Source organism: Harpia harpyja, chromosome 15 (assembly GCF_026419915.1).
Source record: "Harpia harpyja isolate bHarHar1 chromosome 15, bHarHar1 primary haplotype, whole genome shotgun sequence".
NCBI classification, from domain to species: domain Eukaryota; kingdom Metazoa; phylum Chordata; class Aves; order Accipitriformes; family Accipitridae; genus Harpia; species Harpia harpyja.
The window spans coordinates 8,053,408-8,077,282 of NC_068954.1; the positions used below are offsets into that span (position 1 = coordinate 8,053,408).

The 23,875-nt window shown below is 44.6% G+C and overlaps 3 protein-coding genes across 7 annotated transcripts in view; 2 read left to right on the forward strand and 1 right to left on the reverse strand.

Annotated features, from left to right (window-relative positions):
• The window catches only part of ITSN2 (intersectin 2), an 86,854-nt gene extending 85,379 nt beyond the window's left edge, over positions 1-1,475 (forward strand). For all 5 annotated transcript variants that reach the window (XM_052809608.1, XM_052809612.1, XM_052809610.1 and 2 more), the window contains one exon: positions 1-1,475. In XM_052809608.1, coding sequence (XP_052665568.1) covers positions 1-158 — 158 coding nt within the window. In that variant the 3' untranslated portion in view covers positions 159-1,475.
• On the reverse strand, positions 1,071-19,892 carry FAM228B (family with sequence similarity 228 member B). Its single transcript, XM_052810333.1, is given in 10 exon segments — positions 1,071-2,585; positions 4,112-4,256; positions 4,361-4,448; positions 5,309-5,386; positions 9,103-9,300; positions 10,564-10,638; positions 14,497-14,601; positions 18,820-18,867; positions 18,870-18,937; positions 19,880-19,892. Coding segments are annotated over 10 exon segments (861 nt in total). The 3' UTR covers positions 1,071-2,542.
• TP53I3 (tumor protein p53 inducible protein 3) overlaps positions 19,287-23,875 on the forward strand; it is a 15,281-nt gene continuing 10,692 nt past the window's right edge. Inside the window, exons 1-3 of the mRNA XM_052809617.1 lie at positions 19,287-19,428; positions 20,941-21,069; positions 22,702-22,839. Of these exons, the coding sequence (XP_052665577.1) occupies positions 20,953-21,069; positions 22,702-22,839 (255 nt within the window). The 5' untranslated portion in view covers positions 19,287-19,428; positions 20,941-20,952. The remainder of the gene's footprint in view (positions 19,429-20,940; positions 21,070-22,701; positions 22,840-23,875) is intronic.

Here is a 23,875-nt window from a genome sequence, read left to right on the forward strand (position 1 = left end):
ATTTTTTGGGTCGCACTGAAGTTCCAGTAGCAAAAATCAGAACAGAACAAGAAAGCAAAGGCCCCACAACGAAGCACTTACTGCTGCATGAAGTTCCAACAGGTGAAGTCTGGGTCCGTTTTGACCTGCAGCTCTTTGATCAGAAAACACTCCTCTAAGAACACTTTTTTTAATTTATGAAGGACAACTGAAGCTGACAGCCTGAACATTTTTTTTGTAAAAGATTCCTTGCCCCACGCTGGTTATTAAGCAAGAGTTCCTGCTGCTTCCATATTTCCTCATAGTTACTGGTCGTGTTTAGTTCCTTGCAGCGTTCAAAGTTGTCGTTGATCTATGCAAACACAAATGTTACTGTATATACAGTACTATAGCTCAGTGCCTTTTTGTTATGTTGGAATATCTTGGTTTTGAATGCCAATGTTTCCATTTTCAGGGCCATAAAAAGTATTAAGTAGAAATGTGGCATCAAGATGTATGTGCATTTTACCACTTAGTCTAACGTATAGACTGAGGAATGGTTTAAGCTCAGCACTAGAATCATTCCATTTGAAATCTGAAAAAAGTGATATCCACTGGAATCTTCCCATCTCAGGATGATAGTTTTAAAGATTAAATGCTGAAGAAGCCTTAGCACTGGAGAAGTCTCCGATATATTGTATATTCTTTAAGAATCAAGTGTAGTTCTTTACTTGACTTAGTTCTGCACTGAAATCAGTAACTGCTACTTGATTTTTCTTTCTGCTTCAGTTTGATTTATCATTCTCTGCTGAGACAATGTGGTTGTGAAGAATAACTAGAAAAAAATATTTTAAATACTGTGACCCACAATACTGTGGAAAAATACTCTTCAGCTTTTGTTTTTTTCCTAAATGTAAGTTATTTGTGTACATTTCTTTGGTCTTACAGACCTCCATGTGAATCTTGAAGCTTTGATATTGCCAACATGTATATAGAGAGTAAAATATAAGTTTATTAATGTAATTTGTCTACAGATGTTTATTGATGCATAGTGATTTTTAAAAAGTATATTTTATTGTACAGGGGAACATGAAATAATGAGAAAAACAGGATTAAATTCAAGAAAAGTTTATTACAAGTTTAAAAGGTTTGCTCTGGGGAACTCTCCCCCCAACAGGAATCTGTAAAATGAGATTGGTTGAAAGCAAGAACTTTGCCTTGGCACTAAAATCTGGGATGGTTAAAAAAAAAAAAAGTTTGTTTATAAAAGGTTTGATACATTGTAACCATTTTACTGCCTCCTTAAACTGCTTTGTTGAAAAAGCACAGCATGCAATTCTGAGCAGCGCCTGCCCTTGTTTTCCATGGGTGTAGCAATACCTCCTGGTGTCTGACAGTTTCACACCCGATTGCCATCTGTGCACCCTCCTGTTACAGGGCTGAGTCAACCTCTGTTACTTTTAACAGTTTTCTGTGGTTCAGTATTTCTAATCCTAAATAAAACTAAATCTTGGCAACTCTTGAGAGATTGTGTTTGTACAGTGGGAGTTTGGAGCTTCTTGAAAAAGCACTGCGAAAACTGTTTTCTGGCTTTGATGCCAGAGCTGCTGTGCAGGCACACTAGCACGGAGACAGAGACCATGCTGGAACAAGAGAGAACCTGAGCTGTAGGGCACTGACAGTATTTGTTGCTCAGCACTGACCCTCTGAAAAGTACTAGACATCTCCCCTCCCCTAATTATGACCTGCCTTCTCAGAACACTCAATAATGTAAAGTTTGATTTACTGCTTGTACACTGCCCCCAGGAGAAAGTCCTTTGAAACCTTGGTAGTACCCTAAACATTATTTTGCAAATAATATTTTGCAAGACATTCACTATGGGAGTTCTAATGAAGATTTGAACAAACAAAACCAAATCATTGTTTCCTTATCAGTGCTTTCTAAGCCGCTCCTCTGTACACATCTGCCAACCACACACATAGCTGGGAACACCTCCTTCTCTTCATTCAAAGAGAGGATTTGTTCTTAAATCTCAAGGTGACCTCTTTCAGCTTCATGCAAAATTGCAACAGCTGTAGCTAAAGTTTTGCAAGCTTTGCCATTCCCTCTGCCCACTGCTAACTTTCCTACTTCTTGTAACATGTAATACAGCAGACTCAGAGCTGTAGCTGTTGCCAGAACAATAGATAACACACAGATCCTGCACTGTGTAGAAGAGGGGCCTACCAGACTTCCTGAACTTCTCTCACCAGTTCATGTCCATTAATACAATGATTCCCTCACGCTCTAAACCAGAGAACATCAGCACTGCCTTTGTAGGGCTGAGCCTACGTTAAACCTCCTAAAATAGTAGGGTTTGGCCTGCAGAGCATGGCCTGGAGCTGGAAATAGCAGTAGCATCTCAAACATTTCTTTGGTTGCTGGGTAGCTACTTCAGAACCATGTGTTTAAGACAGTTTATTGCAGTTTGCCAGAAGACCTGGCCTGTTATCACTGGCTTTGGCAGACGATGTAACATATTTTGCAAATGGTACCTTCTGATGGTTGTGCTTGCTGCTGCAGTCAGCTAGAGGACAAGTAACATCATCGGCTCTCGACATCTTTGTGGTGGCTGATGACTTTCTGCCTTTAAACAGAAGTAAAAACTATTGCCAGTCCATGCAACACAAAGGCTGCTGTCGCCCAGCACAGCTTCTTGCACTAGCTCTTTCCCACACTGAGTCACTCCAGGAAATGGTTGTCTTTATGACCATTTTTTTCTTCTAGAATGTGCCATTATCCCATAACTGCTCTAAGCATGCTGGAGTAAAGCCTTGGGCCAGTAAGAGGTATAAAACTCTAGGGCAGGGGCTGTGGTGGGAGTGCAGGCCAGGTTCAGGAGGACATCAGGCTCCCAGTTCAGCTTTGATGTTTTTGTCACTGGGGAGCAGGAGTTCCCTTAAGTGTTGTGTACTGCAGTGGCAGAACCAGAGAGCTTTCAAAAGGGGTGAATCAGAGCACTGGGACTTTAAAACAAAAAACAACGTAATTTAAAAAAAAAAAAAAATCATTCTTCACTGATCCCAAATGCTTCCCTATCAGGGCAGGCCAGCTGGGGCTCTCTAGTGTTCTCAGCTTAGGCAGCTGCATCACTGCTCCAGTTCAGTTCACCATTAGTGACCTCTACTGTATTTTGAGTCCAACCAACCTGTATGCCAAAAAAACCCCTGTTACGAAGTTCAGGTGTAGGATGCACTTTCTGGAGTGGTGTGTAGCTCCCTCATCGCAGGCCGCTCCTTTACAGGACCAGCCTGATGGCTTGAGCCAGGACACACACCATATCTCATCCCTCAAAGGAAGGACAGTGGCTGGGACAGTTTAGCCAAGAGAAGAGAAGGCTCAGGGAATCTCATCAGTGTGTACCCTCCCCTTCAGGTATGTGTACAAAGAGGACGGAGCCAGGCTCTTTTCAGTGGAGCAGTGAGAGGACCAGAGGCAATGGGCACACACCGAAACACAGGAGGTTCCCTCTGAACATGAGGAAACACTTTCCTACTGTGAAGGTGACAGAGCACTGGCACAGGCTGCCCAGAGAGGTTGTGGAATCTCAATCCTTGGAGATATTCAAAAGCTGTCCAGACATGGTCCTGGGCAACTGGCTCTAGTTGTCCCTGCTTGAGCAGGGGGGTTGGACAAGATGACTTCCACAGTTCCCTTCCAACCTCAACCAGTCTGTGATACAAGTATGACCTCACTCTGCTCCCAAAATACAGAAACTAATAGCAAAAAAACCCCCAAAACCCAAAGCAAGTATGAACAGTAAATCCTTTCACATCTTCCAGTAAAGCACCCAGGAGGTATTCCATGGCTTGACCTGTAGGGCTGGCTGCCAGGCTGCATGCAGAAAATGCATGAAACTCCCCTCCAAAAGCCACTTTATTTCAAGGCTCAGCTTGACCATCAATGCTCTGCTTTAATACATCCTGCTGCCCACTCCATACCTGAAGGCTTTCCCTTCACCAACACTCCTTTCTCAGGAGAAATACACAATAAAGCAGAACTCACCATTAAATTTGAGATTTAGCAAATACTGCGCTATGTGGCCAAGAAGGAGAGCCCTCATCCATTGTAGCTGTTGTGCTGCCTCCCAATAAACAGCACATTAGCTCTTACCTCTTTGTCTGGTGGACCTCACTAGCAATGTAGGCATGTGGTATCTTCAGCCACTCAACTGCATCCAGACGTTGCCGGCTCAAAGGAAGCAGTGGCAGTTCTGCTTTACTGAGTTGGTTCAGCTCTCTGGTAGAACACGGTCTTCCTGGCAGGAAAGTTACAAGTGCTTCGTGTGAACATCTACTGTCACAAGTAAGGGTGGCCCCCCAGTATGAAACACTCCCAAGGGATACCAATTGTTTAAAATACCTGTCTCACACTGCTTGATAATGCCCGTCTCGGTAAACTTTCTTTGAATGTCTTTTAACAGAGGATCCTGTAAAGTTGGTATTGAAACCTGTGACAGAGACAGTTATTTCATGCTTACGCACCAACACAAGCACTTTGTGAGAGAGTCTCAAAAGACCAAAGTCAGAGGTAAATGTCAAGGTACCATTGGTTAGCAGGGAAGGAGCATCAACCTCATTTTTTATGAATAAAAACATGAGGCAGAGACCTGAGTAGCCTGAGAAACACTGAGCATCTCAGCTCCTAATGCAGGGCATAATGCATTCAACAACTCTGCTACGAAGTTTGAACATAGACATGAGATCTGATCTCCTGGAAGCAGTTGATCTTGATGAACCCTGCGTGGCACATCGCAGTGAAGTATCAGCTCAGTCCCTGTAGCTGCTGAGAGCTCACAGCATCCAGAAGGGACTTTGAGAATTGCACTTCATGGATTTGTGTCAGAGTCCCACCTAACTCTTCTATTAGGTACCCAAGTCTTTGGCGTGTTTGAGCGAGCTTCTGTAAAGATCATCTGAACTGTCGGATTATTTCCTTCTACAGGGCACACACCCAGCTTGCCTGGGAACTCACCAACTGTCGTTAGACAGTACGCTTCCCACACTGCCAAAGTGAATTTGAGATGAGGAAAACAAACCTCCCCCCCGACCATTGCCTACTGTGCCTCCAAATCTGGGCTTAGTATGGATCCAAACCATATTCCCGGTGAAAACCATTTTCAAACACTCTTGGGCTTAAATGCAGTAGGAGCTGGGACCCATATTTGTTCAGTTAATAAAACTACAATGTGTTGCTCTACACCAGTCCCACAGCAGCACATCAGTGACACTCTCTGCCTCCTCTCTAACCATTAACTTCCTGCCAGCCAAAGGGTCCCTGTAAACCTCACAGCATAAATAACCATCACACCTTCCAGCAGTCTGTACATGTCTTCAAGAAGAACGGATTGTACTCTGATGGGTCGTAAGCTTCCAAAGCCACATAGCCCTGCAGGAGAAGAAGGTAGCAGGTCAAGTCTCAGAAGCTAATGGTGATAAAACAGTGAGAGAGCAGCCAGCCTAGGTATTACACAGCCAGGCATGGTATGAACACAGGACCAGAGGTGATGGAGGAAAGGACTCCTGAATTTTCACACACTGCACCTCAGAAGGAAGGTGACTGAAGTGTAACAGGACAATTCATCCATCCATTTTAATTTACCATAGGCATAAATAAAAAATAAATGATTTCATGAAGCATCCAGAAATAATTACCGGCTAAAATGCTAATCACAACTAGGGCAGTCAAGAAAATGGAAATTTCATTCAAGAGAAAGTGTTTTGATCAAGAAAGAAACAGATATTAGAAAGAAAAGGAAAAAAAAAGTGACTGAGCTCTCACCAGCCATAGGCCTAGGCAAGTTACCAGCCTGTGAGATGCGAGCTCCAAGTCTACGTCATGAGCATGCTTTTCTGTCTATATAGAGGGGTAAAGGCCTACCTGAACCATACCTAATGGTCCAGACCACAGCTCCATCTCATCAAGAACTCTGCCTACAACAAACTTCAGATTCTGCAGTTCAAGTTCCCTATGACCAGAGTTAGCTGGGGAACAACAAGTACCACCACTTGGCATTCACTATTGATTGCAAGACCAAAGAACACCAGATCAAACAGGCTATCAAGAAGCTGAACGGAGACTGAGGTCGACACACTGATCAAGACTGATGCTGAGAAAGGTGAATTACAGTCATTTATCTCCAAATGATAATGTACTGTTTACAGCTAATAAGCCAGGATTTACATCAAATTGCATCAAATAAGAGCTGTACAGATGACAAAACAAAATGTATAAGTAAAAAAAAAAAAAAACACCACACAGAGGCCACAAGTGATGCCCTAAGAATAGTAAGAATAGGGCAACCATATAAAATACTTCTCCTTACTACTCTCAGTCATTCTTCCAAAACCCTGCAAATGAAGTTTTTCAGCTTTCTTGTGCAGATGATTCTCCAGGGGTCCCATGAAGAAAAGGGAGCATTCAGGCCATGGCCCTCTAGGTCTCAGTCCTACACAGTTCTTTTTGGCTATCTGTGGATGTGATTTCAAGTTGAGAGTTGGAAAAACCATACTTTAACATGAATAGTTCAGGAGTGCTGCAAGATGAGTCCAAACCCAAAAAAGTGGGATCTGCAGTAGGTTTAAGAGGTGACTGTGTTGAAGGTGCTCACGTGGGCAAGTGAGCCAGGCCCCAAGGGCCTGTGCTGTTCCCAGGCGCTCAGCAGGCAGCTGGGCAGCTCCGTGGGGCTTGAGCTACTGCTGAGCATGAACATTGTTGCCTCTGCAGGGGCCTCTGCTCCCCAGGATCTGACAATTCCCCAGAGAGCAACCAGCAGCCGCACTCACCATCTCCCGTTTCTGTCCATGGAAAGCTGTAAGCCCTAACATGTCTCAATTTGCAGAGTTTTAGTGCCACCCCTTGGTTTATTATTACATGTCACCCCATTACAATATGTGCAGAGACCTCAGGTGATTATGCTAGGTGCTGTGCAGCACACCCATGTTTGATCCCTTCATGCAGTCGATGTGTTATCACTCACACATCCCTTGGCAGAAAGAGCAACAGCCTGCTCTTAAAAACAAGTCAGAAGGGTCTCTCACTCTGCAGCATTTCAGCATACAATGCCTACAATATCCTGGACTACCAGAAGCTGAGTTGTGGCTAAGACAGCAGCAACCCAGGCTGGGGAAACTTCCCCCTCCTTGCAGGCTGCAGCATGGCACTTCTGCTGATGCTAGAAGAAAAGCAGAGCTGCTGCCATCTTCATGCTATGACCAACCATCTCACTATACATCTGCAGTCCATGTCCCTGGGACTGGGGGTAAGGAGGAGGTGAGAATGGGGGTGACAAGGAGGCAGATTTAAGGAAAAAAACCCCACAGATGAGCAGGTGACTGGAACAACAGAGAGTCAAGGAAGGGAGGTAAAGGAAGAATGCTCAGATGGCGTGAAAAAGGAGGCAGAAAAGTGAGCTGACAGAAAGACTGAGATGAAGGAACCTGGAAGGACAGTGAGGAGAGAGTTAGAGGGGAAGAGTAAAATGGAGGAAAGGAGGAGAAGGCAGCTTTGGAAAGCAAATGACAGTGAAGAACTTGGAGGAATCATCAGAAGCAACAAGGAGAGGGAAACACAGCACTGGGGAGTCTGACAGAAGAAAGAGGGGCAAAACAGTGAGAGACTTGGGGATGGAGTAAAAGGGTTGACTGGAGAGAGAAAGAGAGCGATAGGAGAGCCTAGAGGAAGAAGAATAGATATGGAAAGGGGGAGTGGGTCAGTGACAGAGACAGGAAGGTGAGGAGATGTGGGGAACAGGACAGGGAGAAGCCTAATAGCAGGGAAGAGAGCACGAGAAAATGGACAAAAAGAAGAGAGAGGAGAGAAAAATGCACAGCCAGAAGTCAGTATATTAACCAATCCACAGAACTGTCTTAAGTTCTGCAAAATCTATCATATGCTGCCAGGATTAATGCAAACTTATGCAAATTAATTGTCCTATCACTCTGACAAGCTTCAGCCTGCTTTTCAGACATGCTGATGATAGAGCTGACACCACAGAGCAAGGAGAAAAGGTGGAGGCTAATCAGTGGTGCTGTGCTTGTTCAGGGAGAAGGAGACATCGCAGTACACCAGCCATTGCTTTTGGAGGACACCCAACTAAGTCCTGACCTGACACAGAAGCTTGCAAGATGGACTGATGCAGACCCAGATATGTACAGTACACCCAAAATATCCTAAATGCCCCGACTTCAGCAGTAGGACTGGTTCAGCTCTTTGTCGTTACGTGCAGTTTAAATGCATGGGTCTTTCACATCGGACCTTTGGAAAAGAGATCATTTGCTCTCATTAAAACAACACAGCTCCCATGACATTTTCATTTCTGGGTGGGAAGCTTGTTTACAGTCTCATAAGTCCACTGTGCAGTGGTTTCCACTGACAACAAAACCCTGCTCTATATAAAATACTATTCTATTTCTGGCAGATGATGTAACTGCTCTTATTGCTCTATATATCCACTCCTGAGATGCAGAAAGTTGAGTCATGGGATCTGATACTCAACAGTGGTGTGAAATTCAGAGCAAAACCAACAAAACCAACACGTATTTCCTACAGTGACTGCAATTTTTGAGTACTGAAACACACAGATCTACAGAATCCATGAGTTGGGTCTATTCAGCTGCATGCAGTCTTAAGAAAAATGTTGGTGTCTCCCTGTTCCCACCTTTTTTTCTTCTATAAATCTTGATCAGTAGAATCCAAGGCCACAAACACATTTCACTCATGCTCTGCCAACATACTGCAGTACTGCTCTAGCTGAACTCCTGAGACATGAGACTGCTGTCCACTCCCTGGTCACAGGCTCAGCCTTTGGCTTCAGCTGACAGAGCTCAAGGTTTTCCCTCTAAATGGTCCAGCTCACAGAGGGAAACCCACCACAACATGATGTCTCACTCTATTCAGACCCCAGCACGTGCTCACTGCACCAAACAGCTGTAACAACGTATGTCACCATGACCAAAGTCCTTGGGAAGAACAAGTTACAGGTAGGGCATATCTGAACTCCAGGCTACTCAACTGAACAGCAAGTAACAACTAAACCCCTGATCTTGTCCACAACTCTTTGTAGGCAACCCTCTCCATGACATAAATTTACTTCTCATTGTTACCTTCTTTTTACAGTAGTTTAAATAGAGAGAGAGTTGTTCTTCTTTCCTTTTCTGTATTTCTTTGCTTGACTGGCTGTCCATTTTGTCCTCAATTTTCTGCAGCAGTGGCTCTGAAACATCCTCAAGCCATTTCTTGTAAAGGATCTCCTTCTTTCTCAGATTTAAGAAATCATTGTGGCTTAAATATCTGTCCAACTCCTAAGAAATGGAAAATAAAAACCATACAACCTTGTCATGGTTTAACCCCAGCCAGCAACTAAGCACCACACAGCGGCTCACTCACTTGCCCCCCACCCAGTGGGATGGGGGAGAGAATTAGAAAAAAAGTAAAACTTGTGGGTTGAGATAAGAACAGTTTAATAGAACAGAAAGGAAGAAAATAATAATGATAATAATAACAATAATAAAATTACAATAATAATAATAAAAGAATTGGAATATACAAAACAAGTGATGCACAATGCAATTGCTCACCACTCACCGACCAATGCCCAGTTAGTTCCCGATCAGTGGATCCCCCCACCCCAGCCAACTCCCCCCAGTTTATATACTGGGCATGACATCACATGGTATGGAATACCCCGTTGGCCAGTTTGGGTCAGGTGCCCTGGCTGTGTCCCCTCCCAACTTCTTGTGCCCCTCCAGCCTTCTTGCTGGCTGGGCATGAGAAGCTGAAAAATCCTTGACTTGGTATAAACACTACTTAGCAACAACTGAAAACATCAGTGTGTTATCAACATTCTTCTCATACTGAATCCAAAACATAACACTATACCAGCTACTAGAAAGAAAATTAACTCTATCCCAGCTGAAACCAGGACAAACCCGTTGGCCAACCACATTAAAGATTCCACAGGTGGAGCTACGCAGCTTGGCTGACCTGATCTGACTGGTCACTGCTGCAAGGGCCCTGTTTTCCCTGTGCTCCTCCCTCTCTCCACTTCCTACCACTTGTTTCCAAGCTCTCCCTTCCACAAGCTCTGGCATTCAGACTCTAATTTTTTAAGCAGTAGTGCAAGACTGGCAGAAAATCATTCACTTTCTCCTGCCAGGTTAGTGAGCTGAAATCACCTCAGAGCACGGGTCTGACAAGCACCAGACTGTGCAAGACAGGCAGCAGGAGAAGGACATTTTCCCTGCAGCAGTGGCAACCTACTAGATCAGATCAGCCCTCCTGCCCTTTACTCACAGGCCCACCATCACCATCTAATCACACCCACAGAACAAAAGTTAGGTGCAAACAGGCAAGTCACTGAAGACAGATGATTCCTAAACTCATATTTAGTTACCACTTCAGACCTATCCTGAGAACAATGAGGAGGCCATAAGTTTGTACTTCTAAATTTAGTTTTTCAAGAATACAGACAATTGACATTTTCTCATGAATCACTGACGGAGAGAAAAAACATTGACATGCAGGAAAGCGCACAGCAAATGAGATGAAGAGATACCACTTCTTACCCTCACAAAATAATTTTCTCTGTCCAAGATGCACTGAGCAGAAGCAATGACATCTCGACTTTCATCAGGTGCTGCCTAACAAAACATAAAAAAACCACATGAAGTAAAAGCAGGACTTACAGTAGGAGTCAGAATTACGTTTGAATTCAAAATAATTACTTGTGCTGTTATTAAAGACACATTATACCATAACCCAGCTGGCAGAATAGCACAGGCAGGCAAATCCTTGAGACACTTGCTCTGAACAGTTAGGTTAAATGTAGCAACAGAAGAGTGTGGGAAGAACTGCAATGTGCATGTTCAGCGGGACCAGACCATACACCTCCCTGGCCACTCCTCACCGCGACTGCACCACCACTTGCTCCTTGCCACTGTTGCTCACATATGCCTGATGAAGGCAGCAAGAGGCATCTCTCTGCACCTTCATTTTCAGTACAGATACAGCCATGCTATACAAATAGCAATCAAACAAATCAAAACTGTGATGAGGTATTACATCAAGGAATTCATAAAAGTATAAAAGAAAAATAGAGGAAAACAGTGAAGTGTAAGAGGAAAGATAATGAGAAAAACCCCTCCAAAGCAGGAAACTGCCTCACTGCTGTGTCTGCTCATGAATTTGTCTGCATTTTAAATCTCAGTTACTGTTGTGACATCAGCCAAGTTCTCCTCTGGCATCATCCTCATCTTACTCTTTCTGAAGATCAGAATAGGGAGAAATTGTTCCCTGAATCATGAATATCAGGACACTAAAACATGATTTAAGAACAACAGCCCTTGCGATGCACTGCTGTTGTCGATTTGGTTTTTAAACAGGTAATTCCTTGTAACATGTGCCTTATTAACTGCAACTCCTGCAGTCCGGCCAAGGAGCACAAGCCACACAGGCTGAATTCATCTATCATTTGGGGATGGAGTCCCTCCAGGCAAGATTAGAGCACACACGCAATGGGGGTATCTCCCCTATGATCAGGCAGCACCAACTCTGTGGGTTAACCAGAGGGATCTTGTCTTTATGAGTCAATCAGCAGCTTTTATAAGCAACAAGTTCACAAAGAATTTTAATTCCATGGCAAAATTATCTTGAAGAATCTGCTATAAAAAAAAATTACCAGCTTTTCAGCATTATGCTAAAAATTCAGGCGGTAAGTTGCAATGCAGGAAACTAAAAGACAACCTGTATTAGACAGACCATCTCAGTTAAGCTAAAACAAATTTAAAATCTGGGATTAAGCTTTCCAGGACTAACCCTCTGTTCAAACACTGATAGGAACTTGCTTCACTTGCACCAGCTTAGCCTAAGAGAACAGGCATGCAACTGAGTTCCTATAGCTTAACAAAAGACCACATTAGCTGCTTTGGTGTATATGGCACGCTCACAGCCTATCCTAACCGAGAAATAAGGCTCAGCTAGTGCGTCGTGTGATTGCCATCACTTTCAAGTTTGCATTTCGCAAGAGTTGCACAGATGCTAATACCAGCTTAGGTATCACTAAAAGTTTAAATCTGTTTCAGTACATCCATACTAAATATTTCTACTAACACAAGTTAATCCTCAAGTGACCTGGTTTTACTTAGGTGCAAGACAGAGGCAGGGCTGAAACATTCACGTTTCATCTGTTTGACCTGCTGCCTAGGTCCTGTGGTTTCCACAGATGAATTCAGAGTCATCCCTGCTGTGACCTTCTTGTGCCATTTAAAAACTGAGCTACAGCCATTGCATTTTTGCACAAGCCTACCATGCCAGCGGCAGCGCAAGACTCAAGGAATGCATCTGATGCACAGAATGGAAAATTAGCCTGCTACTCCCTGTGCTTTGTATTAATTTTTAATCCCAATAAACAGTGTAGTTTCCAGTCATGTCTGCCTTGATCCCATTGACCAGCTCCACAATCCAACAGGCTTCATATCCTGAGATGAGCAGGACATCAGACATCCGAGCAAGCAGGGAGGAGACAAGCAGTATAAAAAACAAACAAAAACAAATGAGAAAGAAGAAATCTAAATTTCTGGCGTGTTTAAGATCCTTTCATCCTACTATTTGAAACAACTGGCATGTTGCATTACACCTGACAGATCTACTTCACATAATCACAGAACCTTTCTAAAACTAGTACCTTAACAGCACCAGAGAGACATGGCATCTCTCCTGATGAAAAGAACCACTAGCAGAACGTACTCAGAACACACATTGGTGAATAGGTGAGAAGTTTTCCTTCAGGATGATACATGTCTGAAGAATCCTTACAGACCAAAGGAGTTAGGTCTCCTTCAACTGAAGGAGTTAGGTTTCTTCTCCCTGGAGAAGAGAAGGCTCAGGGGGAACCTTATCACAGTATGCCAGTACTGAAAGGATGACTACAAAGAGGACAGAGGCTCTCTCTTCACAAGGAGCCACATGGAGAAGACAAGGGGCAATGGGTACAAGTCGCATTGGGAGAGGTTTCATCTCAATATAAGAAAGAAATTTTTTACAGTGAGATCAATCATTCTCCTGGAACAACCTTCATTCTCATGGAACAACCTCCCCAAGGATGTGGTAGAGTCCCCATCACCGGAGGTTTTCAAGATGCGATTGGACAGGGTGCTAGATACTCTCATCTAGTGTCACTGTTCCATGAAAGGTTGGACCAAATGATATTTCAAGGTCCCTTCCAGCCTGGGCTGTTCTATGAGCCTATGCTTCTAACTAGTCACAAGCTTGTTTAAGGTTTTATGGGAAACTTTTCCACATACCTAATTGCATGGAACTCAATAAAGCTGCCTCAAAAGGATGCAAGGGCTCAATAAAACCCATTGAATTGCTATTTCCAGAGTTCTTTGTTCCCCTTCCCAATAACAAACATATCTCAGGTTTTACAGGACTTTGGAAATAACCATTTTTCATTCTTCCCTTCATACCTTCCATTCTATTCCATTCTTCCACTCATACCTTCACACGACAGAAGTCTTACTGTGTTAGCCAATCTTTGGTACTATTTTTCTTCCCAAAATGTCTACTGCAGTCAAAAGTATTTGCTGCACCACTCTTTGTTGGTGCTGAGGAGAACCTCTGGTAAATGTAAAAAAAGGAAGAGGTCTGCATAAAAAGCCAACCTGCTTTACAAAGATCAGGTTCTCATCTAGGTTCCACAATCAAGCTACAAACTGGGATAGAATGGTAAGAAGTTCACCTAACATCTTCACACCGTGCTGCCTTGCAAACCTTGTTATTTCTGTGCAGGAAGTACAACAAAGCATTCTTGTAGCAGTTCTTAGGAATACTTCAGGACAGGAGGTGGAGAACATTTCACACAGATGAAACAGAAACAATGGACATTGGGATATCCCAGTTTAAAGCCATGATTTTAATGATTTGGGCACTCTTCTTTGAAGAAAATATACATATAGGTCCAATTCTACCCACTCACAGTTTAAACACCTACTGTAATATCAGACCACTGCTTACTAAGTTAGGAGCCTACTCATGCATACGTAAGACAGGCTGTGATATAATTTCTGAATGTACTAACACTGCTGACCAGCATTAACTTTTGGGATTCCTCTGGAAGATTCATGCAATACTTGAACACTAGACAGATTCAACCTACAATAAGCTGACAGGAAGGACAGAGCACACACATCTTCCTGTAATACACATTTCTGAGCATGCCTACGAGGGACAAGGGACAGAGTAAAGCACAAGTTCGTGCTGAGGAGGACTCACAGATGAATTCAGGCACATGCCAGGGATGGCGTCCTGGAGCACAGACAGACAGACCAGATCACTGTCCAGAACTTCAGTGGTATTAGGTGGCCAGTTCCAAGACAGGAGCTCAATTACACCCAAATATCCTGGGATGCCAGTTATAGATACTGGTTTCATGTGTCCTGAACCTTGCTACTTCACAGTAGAATCTAAAGCTGAAGGAAGGAATGTTGAGAGTCACTCACCTGCCAAGGCCTTTGCTGAGTGTGTTCCCTCACAGGTCTCGGACACGTAAATCTTAGTAGCCAGGGAGTCTCTGAGCTATTCACACTATGCATTGTTGGACTAGTCTGGGAGAAACATTAAAACATTCAAAAACATATAAAACTATTTTTATATAAAACTATATTTATATAAAACTGTTTTATATAAACAGCAACAACCTAGTTTTCTCACAATTCCCACCAAAAAATGAAACAAATCTCTAAAGGAATTCTAACTGCTGATACCAGCAGCATTTTCCTATCACAGTTAAGTTAAACAGAGAGATAAAGTATCAGGTGTATAGTCAGACACTCCCTCTGATAGTAACTGTCTGTCCTCATCTCCCTAAGCAATGGAGAGTACATTTTGTTTCAAAGAACAAAGTGATTCACAAATTATTCCAGAATGCTTGTCAGCTTTGAAAACATTTCAGAGTTATCAAATTCCATCTCCTGACTTTTACTTCTTTCTTTTGTGCCTTTTTCAATTACATAAAAGTCAGTTTCAAATTACTGCTACATTCCACCCTAGGGATGGTTGCATTTTAGTGGTTTTCAAAGATAGTTCTACCAGATGAACCTCATGCTGAAGCACTAAGTGAGCTCCAGCCAGAAAATTCCATCTTCTCTTGTTGTGGTTTAACCCCAGCAAGCAACTAAGCACCACGCAGCCACTCACTCACTCCTCCCACCTCCCAGTGGGATGGGGAGGAGAATTGGGAAAAAGAAGTAAACTCATGGGTTGAGATAAGAACGGTTTAATGACTAACATAAAATAAAATGAAATAATAACACTAATAATAATATAATAGTAATGAAAAGGAATACCACAAAAAAAACCCCAAGAGAGAGAGAAATTAGACCCAAGAAAAGACAAGGGATGCACAATGCAAGTGCTCACCACCCACTGATGGATGCCCAAGCAGCGATCTGGGCCTTCCAGCCAACTCCCCCCAGTTTATATACTGAGCATGACGTCCTATGGTATGGAGTATCCCTTTGGGATTGTTGGGGTCAGCTGTCCTGGCCACGCTCCCTCCCAGCTTCTTGTGCACCTGCTCGTTTGCAGAGCATGGGAAACTGAAAAATCCTTAACTTAGGAGAAGCGCTACTTAGCAACAACTAAAACATCAGTGTGTTATCAACATTATTGTCACACTAAATCCAAAACACACTGTAGCAGCTACTAAAAAGAAAATTAACTCTATCCCAGCCAAAACCAGGACATCTCTATTGTACGTGCACCAGTACATTTGGGTCAATTTATAATAGAGACAGTAGAACCACAGAGGCAAAATGCTCTTTACAGCAACCTCTATTTATTTCAGATTCACTGGAGACACACTGCTTCCAGGAAACAATGTGTTCACAAAATTACTTGGGTAAAGATCGGACCAAAAGAAAAGCTTACTTCTGCAGAGATACTGACCTCCACACTCTTCAGCCAGGTGTTTCAGCTATGAAAAAAAAATCTGTTCTTCAATTATTTTTGTCAACACCTAGTTAAAAAAAATCTACAAAGACTCTCTGAATCAGGTATTTGTACAAGATAACAACATTTGTTTGTTCAAGACAACTTTTAAGAGTTTACTCTGTCCAACCCAGCACTTCAGTGATACTATGACTCCCAACTGACCTCTCTAGACTGCAGATTCAAATCTCTTACCATTGGTTCAAGGTGAAGTCTTTAATCTACACTTTATTTGTTTCATTTCATATTCCCTGCTCTTATGCACCGATAGACACATCTGCCTGGGTATTCCTTCCTCCTCACAGAAATGCTTTCCTGTCTTTTCTGACTGAAAGAGTCAGAAGCCACAGGAAAACATAGGTCAGAAAGGACCTCTGGAGGTCATCTGGTCCCACTGCCTGCTTGAAGAACAGCTAACCTCATAGACAAGATTGCTCATGACCTCGCCCAGTCAAGTTTTGAAAATTTCCTTCCTGAAATTTGCAAGCTCCTATTTTTCACTCCAACTGCATCTATAAAAGAAAAATACTCACTTCTGCCATGTAATCCAGGACAAACCAAAGCAAGGAAAAAAGCCAATGTAATGCACATGGTATCAACAACTTTCCTTCCCTCCTGCATAACTTTGCAAGATGTCTATTCTTTCATCATGCACAAGGAAAAATAAACAATTTGCAGTGGAATAGGTGACAACATCCCAATCCTCTACTGTATTTTTTTCAGCCCTTCTAAGACAGCTTCCAAACCCAGAAATACATACTAGCCTTAGCATTGTGGCAGGCTAGCAGGCACTTCCTCTAACATGATTTCCTGCCTTCTCTGTACAGAGGAGACAAAAGACACAGAGTAAAATACGGGCTTACAATTAGGACACTACTACATGATTTGGAAAGCAGGTACCCTGCCTATCTCCATCTGGAAATGAAGATTTTTTTGTCTACATGTGCCTGTGGTTTCTGCAGTGTTGTGCCTGCCATGGAGGCTGGTATTCCTTGCGAGAAGTCCCCTGCTCTGAAAACGATCTCCCCTTTTTCCAGACAGCCTGAGTCTACTAAGCTTCAGGGAACGCTGCAAAGCATATCTGACCTCATGGTCTCTGAGGAGCAGGGGAACGACCCTCACACTTTATTCTTCATCCTGCAATGACCGATTAAAGGAGGCTGTGCGCTGCATTACCTACATGGATAAATAACAGCAAGCACACCCTGATTAGCACTGAACTAATTTCTGATAGAAAATAAACAGGCAAACAGTGAGGACTGAAGAACATCTGGATACTTGAGGTGCTACAAACTTGGTATTAGACAAGTCAACACACTTTCCTATGAGCAGTATATCCTACCTACCTGCAAAGGTGCCACAGGGTCCTGCTTCAGGCCATCTTTTGCAGATTTCCTTCCACTCAAAGCAGTTTTGTTCTTCCGAGATAGGGATGCTGTAAATCCCTAGACAAGCTTAAGATGAAGAAAATACGTATTTGTATAGTTTTTAAGTTTACAGGACAAACAAACAAAAACCTCCACTAGCCTCCTTTCCACCTGTTTTCGGTAACTAGTATTAAGACTCCATCCATCTTACAAAGAAAGACTGACCCCTTCTGTGAGCACAAAGCAAAGGAGATGTTTGCTGTCATCACAGAGGACTGGGAACCCAGGAGAGACAAAACAGAGCAAACATAAAAAATCTGCCTGCTGTAGCAATCTGCTTTAAAGAAATCACATGTGGTAACATCTCTAGCTGCAGATTTTTTTTTCCCCTATCTTAATAACTAAAGCTGCCACTTAATCTTAATCCTTTCTTTTTCCGTTTTGTTTGGACTCTTGCTATAAGATGCCAACTTTCCACGGTTGGCAGAGGCAAGGGCCCACTTATATGAGATACCAGCTGTTTTGCCAGTCTTAAAACTAAGTTTAATCATGTGTTGGGACAGAAACACAGTAAAGGACTTCCAAAGTTTGAACAGATAAAACAAGATTTGAAGTTAATCTCACAGTTGTGTCCACAAATGCTAAACCCCACGAGCAGGTTGGCTGTTCTGTATTAGGACATTTGTTTTACTATTATCAAACCTGAGAATAACCCTGCCTACAATTTCTTGCTACATGTACCTGCATCCTGCTTTGCTGTCAGCAGTATAGCTTTGTATCAGTAATTTTTTTAAAGACAGGTTTCTCTTGCTTCATGAGTCCTGTTCAGTACAGCAGAATGTTTTCCCCCAACCACCCATCTGCTAAAATTCACACACAGTCTCTGCCCAAACAGGAGTCTTTGCAGTAGCTTTGAGAAGACAAATTTTAATTCTGTGACAAAAAGTAAATATCCTCACACGTGCCTCAGTCCTCTCAAAAGCCCCTTTCTGACAAAAACCTTTATGCAGGCCACGCCTGTAGCCTCACATGTCACCGTCTCCTCACCTCAGCATACGTGGATGTCACCCTTTGCAAGTACAGCTGGCTGCCTTTACCGGTGGCTTGGTCCCAGCTGATTCCCTCAGGTGCCGGGACAGAGTAGGAGGAGAGAACCAGCGTCTAGGGCAAACAGGGCAGCCCTATGAACAGAACCTTGCAGTTTGTGAATTCTAAGCTAACAGATAACGTGCACCCGTCCAGAGGGCCCACAGGCATGGCCCTGGCCCCTCCACCTCGGAGGCAGCGATGGGGCCAACACCGGTGAGAGGGAAAGGCCGGCCCCCCCTCAGGGCCGCAGGGGCCCAGCCTGCCCCGCACCCTGCCCAGCCCTGAGGCGCGACCCACAGGCCCGAGGGGAGGCGAGGGCAGGCAGCAGAGCCCCGCGCTCCCCCCGGCCGCCACACTCCCGTGCAGGGATGCCCTCACCGGCTCCAGCGAGGCTCCGGGAGGCCCCAGGGGAGGCGGGAAGTGGCCGCGGCGGGAGTCACGGCCGCGCCGCACGACGAAGCCCAGCCACGGGGAACATGGCGGCGGCGGCGCCCCCCTCTCAAAGCACTTCACTTCCACTCACGCCGCCCTTCCGTGTCCTTCCGCCGGAGAAAATAGTCCCCATCCCCCCCATCCCCCCCATCCTCTCGGGAAGAGGAGGGGTCGCCCGTGGGGACAGCGATCCGTCTCCCCGGCTGCAGGGCCAGCACCCACTGGCGGCCGTCCCGGGCGGAGGCGGGATGGAGGGCACGGCCGGATCCCTCCGCGCCCGGCGGGATCCCTCCGCGCCCGGCCGCCCAGCGTCCCTCGCTGCCGTGGCAACCCGAACCTGAGCGCCCTCCCTCGGGCTCCGTCGCCCTGGGTGGGCCTTCCCACCAATCAGAAAGGGAGCGCCTGGGTGAGTGAGCCAATCAGGAGCGAGGACAGCCGGCTTCCAGGGCAGATGAGAGGCAGCGCCGCCGCCAGCGCCGAGCCCGAAATGAAGGGCAGCGCCGAGCCGAGCCGAGCCGAGCCGAACGGGGCCGAGTGCCTCCCCCCGTCCGTGAGGTAGAGGCCGGGAGACTACAACTCCCAGCATCCCCGGCAGCGCGCGGGGCATGCTGGGAAGCGCAGCGGGGAGGCGGGCGGCGCGCAGGCGCAGTCGGGCTCCCGGGGGTGCGGGTTGCCTCGGAGACGCCTCAGCCGGCGGCGGTGAGTGGAGGCGGCCTCGGGTGCCGGCGGCGGAGCGGACCGGGCCGGGCCGGGCCGGGCCGGGCCGGGGGCTGCTCGTACGGGCAGCGGGGCTGGCTCGGCCCGTGGCCGCGATGTGTGGCCCGGGAACCGCCTGGCTGGGGGCAGAAAGCGGAGGGCAGCCCGGGTGCACGGCCCCGGCCCCGGCCGCCTCCTGTCAGCCCGAAGGGGAAGGCTGTCAGCCGCGGCCACGGGGCCCAGCCCCGCCGTGCCGAGCCCTGCGGCCTTCTGCCAGGCTTCTTGTAGCGCTTGGCATCCTGCCACGAACCCCTAACCGGCATGCCTCTCATTCCTTCTTGGTTTAAAATTCAAATACACCCTCATTGCTCAGGAGTTAATAATAAATGCTCTAGTTTGATGTCTTTATGACAGGCCGTTTGCTACGCCACCTGATAAGCCCGATGATAGCTTTATTTACTTGCAATATTAATGTCATTTCCAATACCCTCGTGTAAAATAAACCCTTCCAGGTTATGTAGCAATAAAGCCACAAGCTTTATCCAGAGTTAGTTTACTAAATTCTATTACAAGATTTCATACATTATCGTGTAATACTGACTTCATGAAACTCTAAATTTAAGTACGATGTATGATATGGCTGTACTCTAGTGATAAGGAAATACCAGTTTTCTACTAATTAATTATGATTTGAGCACAATGGCACGAACAGAACTGTCAGCCTGCAATTTTTGCCAGCACCTAGTAGCTGGCCAGGATTGAAGTAAACAAGATGCCTATTGGCAATTCTCTGAAGATTTAACCGGCATTTAACTTCTCTTGTTGCTGCTGATGCAGACAGCCAGAGATACCATCACATGAGAGAAATGTAGGATTGCTCCCCAAGCAGCATCCCAGTAATGTTGCACTGACCCAGAGGTCTAACAACCACCATGTTAGTGCCGACTATTTAAAAAGAAAATAATTTTTGCTTTGGGCCAAGCCTGGCCCAGGAACCAACACCCACTCCCCCCACCCCAATTTCTGCTCTGATCTGTTGGTTGTAGCAAGTTTTATCTCATTTCTCAGTGTTTTCACTGTGGACTGTTTCCTCAGTGAGAGGAAAATTAAATGCCAGGAAAAAAAGAACCCAGAAATACTTACACTATAAAAATGTAACTGGACTTTTATGGCCTTCCTGATAAAGGTAACTGTCTTCCTGCTGGTCTGTTCTGCTGCTCTCTTGTTTTTAGGATTTTTATTTTGTTACATTGCTTCTCTGAGGCCTAGCATTACTTCTGCTGAAACTCCTAAATCCCACTTGGAGGAGGATCTGGTTTCCAATAGAAAGGGAAGGGGAATGAACACTTATACATCTATTTCTTTTTACAGAACAGAAGGAAAATGAACCAACTCCAGGCTTTGCTGAATGACAGTCTTATCAGAACAAAGCATGTGGAAAACGCAGCTATCATCAACATAAAGGAAAGAAAAGTCTGTGCATCAACCTTTGGCTTTAATGTAAGAGATCAAAGAGTGTGCTAGGAAGTGAGAGCAGAGGTGGAAACTCCGGGAATCTAGAGCACAAAGTAGTGATAATGGCAGGGAGCACAGCGCTCTACTAAATACACTTGCTTCTTTCAACCTCGGAGACGGAGTTACAGGGGTACAGCCTAGCTGCTGTGTTGAGAGGCTAACTTGCAAAGTAAGTTGATTGCTAAATTCACATCTTTGATTTTTGGAAGAAAGATACCATTTAACTGGTATTTTCAAGGAGTCCTTTTTAACCACTTAGCACTCAATGATTCCACCAGTAAAGCAGATGTAGGCAGGTCCATTCTCTGGCACTGAGACCTGTTGGTATGGAATGTGGCATGCCCATACTATAACCCCAAAACAGAGTGGCTGTACCAGGTTGCCTATGGGCAGCAGTCCTGGGCCATTCTAATATTGTAAAATGTGCCTTGGAATTGTTTGGGAAAGTGCTTGCTGGCCCAGGCCAAAACTCTACCTGAACTGGTCTGACAGTACTCAGAACTGCTCCCTGGCACCTGAAATTTGCTGGTATAGATGTAGCTTATCTATTTTCATTGTCTGTCAGCTGATAAACAGCAGAGTAACAGCACTTCTGATCATATTATATGGTAAAACTAATACACACTCCCTGACACAGTCTGTGAACTTTCTAGTTCAGAAATGCTCCCCACACCACAGTCATCCTTATGTCGTTGGAAGGTACCACTTCCTCTCCTAATCCCCATGATACCAGCTCTCAAACGTTTCCAGGCAGTTTTTCCAGGGGTACATATTGCTATGGTTGGCATGCTCAGAAGAATGTGTTCAGAAGATGAAGCTTTTGTTAAGATAGCCCCAGCCCTGGGGACAGATTCTCAGCAGAGACAGTCATCAGTCCACTAGTGACATTGTCTTTAACATGTAAATGATCTTTAATATAAACCACAGTTTTTAGAGATGCCAGCCTGCTGGCTCTTTGGCAAGGCAGATGATTATGTGCTGAGGTCCAGAGCAAAGTCCTCAGCCAGTGTAAATTACCACCAGCTCCACTGACTTGAAAGAATTTCAGGCCAGAAGGGATCATTGGATCATCTCATCCAACCAGCTGAATATAAATCTGCCAAACCAGTGACCCAGTTACACATACACTGAACCCAAGAGCTCATTGACCTGACCAGATTTGTGACCTGTGTAGACTGCTCCATTGAGGTGTGATGATCTGGTCTGGACTTGCTAAAAGTTACACTTTCCCATTGAAGACTAAGAATGTTTGAAATTGGCATCCTTGGTTGAGCTCCGCGCAAGCCCAGGGAAGGCTGTGTCCTGCCCTATATTGCCTTTCAACAGAAGGGTCTGGTCACCACAGGGCACATTGCCTACCTAGAGAAGTGTCACTGAGTAATGGGACTACATAGGTAGTAATCATGAACTAAGCAGATTGTATCAAATGAGACTTTAAAAATATAGTGGACTGTACAGAAACTAGGTCTAGTTTCAAAGCCAGGCAGATATTTTTTTGTAATTTTTTTTTACATCATAATTTTAAGTGAACTATCAAAGACAGTAGGAGGGTGGAAAGCAGTTCATCATTGCAAAGACATGCATTTTTGGTCCATAACACTGTGTTGTATAACACAGGTGCCACCAGAGAATGCTTTAAACCTTATCTACGCTTTCTACGAGAACTTACTGCAAGTTAGAAGGGGAGGACTCTACTTCAAGGAGAAGTACTATAAATGTGTCCGCGCAGATGAGCATTCCATATATCTTCAAAACGTATGTTGACAAGAGCTGTGGCTATCCTGAGAAATCTGGAGACTTCCCACTTCCTTCCCTCGCTGCATGGTTACATGAATACCGTAACACAAGCAGAAAGCCTTCACATGCTTCTTTTTTTCTTTCTCTCCATATCACCTTCCCAGCAGGTGTGGAACAAAATCGGTGCAGAATACAAAAAAGTGTCAGCTGTATAATACAAATTTGATGGGTAACACCATTCATTTCCCTAACAACAGCTGTAGGGCTTGTCATATTCTCCTTCAAATCAGTTCATCTCCCTAAGTTGAGAAAAAACTACCACTTCATTTTTTTTCTGGGTTGGTTTCTTGCCTCATTAATTAATTAATCAGGTAATAGAAGGGCCTGGCAAGCCCACAGCCAGAATAAGGTAGCAGGACCAGGTAACTGGGTCAGGGGAGAGAAGAGACATGGGTGAGCAGGACCTTGTTTGACAGCTTACTCAGCCTGTGGGACTCCAGCCTCAGTAATTCACCTATGAAATTCAGAAACAGAAACTGAGGACATGGCTGCATGCAGCCATGCTCGAGATGGCAGAATTTTGTTACTACTGCCAAGTCACACATTCTGAAGTAAATACATCCAACTGGGTATTGCTGAGGTCTTCTTAATTCTTCCCCTCCCCAGTAAATCCATCCTGAAATGAGCTAAGCAACTTGCAGAAGAAGCTGAGCAGCTCTTAAATTTGGATCCTGTTTCATAAAAATGCAGTACTTTGCAATGTCTTTCTCCATTCCTTATTACACATCGGTGAGGTAGAGTTTGGAGGCAGGGTTCATAAAATACTGGGCATCCTTTCATGTAAATGCTAGTTATTTTATTTGCGTTTATCAGTGCTTTTGCATATGACGTTGAGCACTAGGATAACAGTTCTTCAAAATGCTGTGCAATAATACATTAATCAATGGAAGTAAGAACAGGCAATATAATAAAGCATTTGACTGACTTGCTTTAATAGTCAGCAGTCTTCAGAACATTCACTGTCCTGTTTGTCTGCATCCTGGCTTAGACTTTA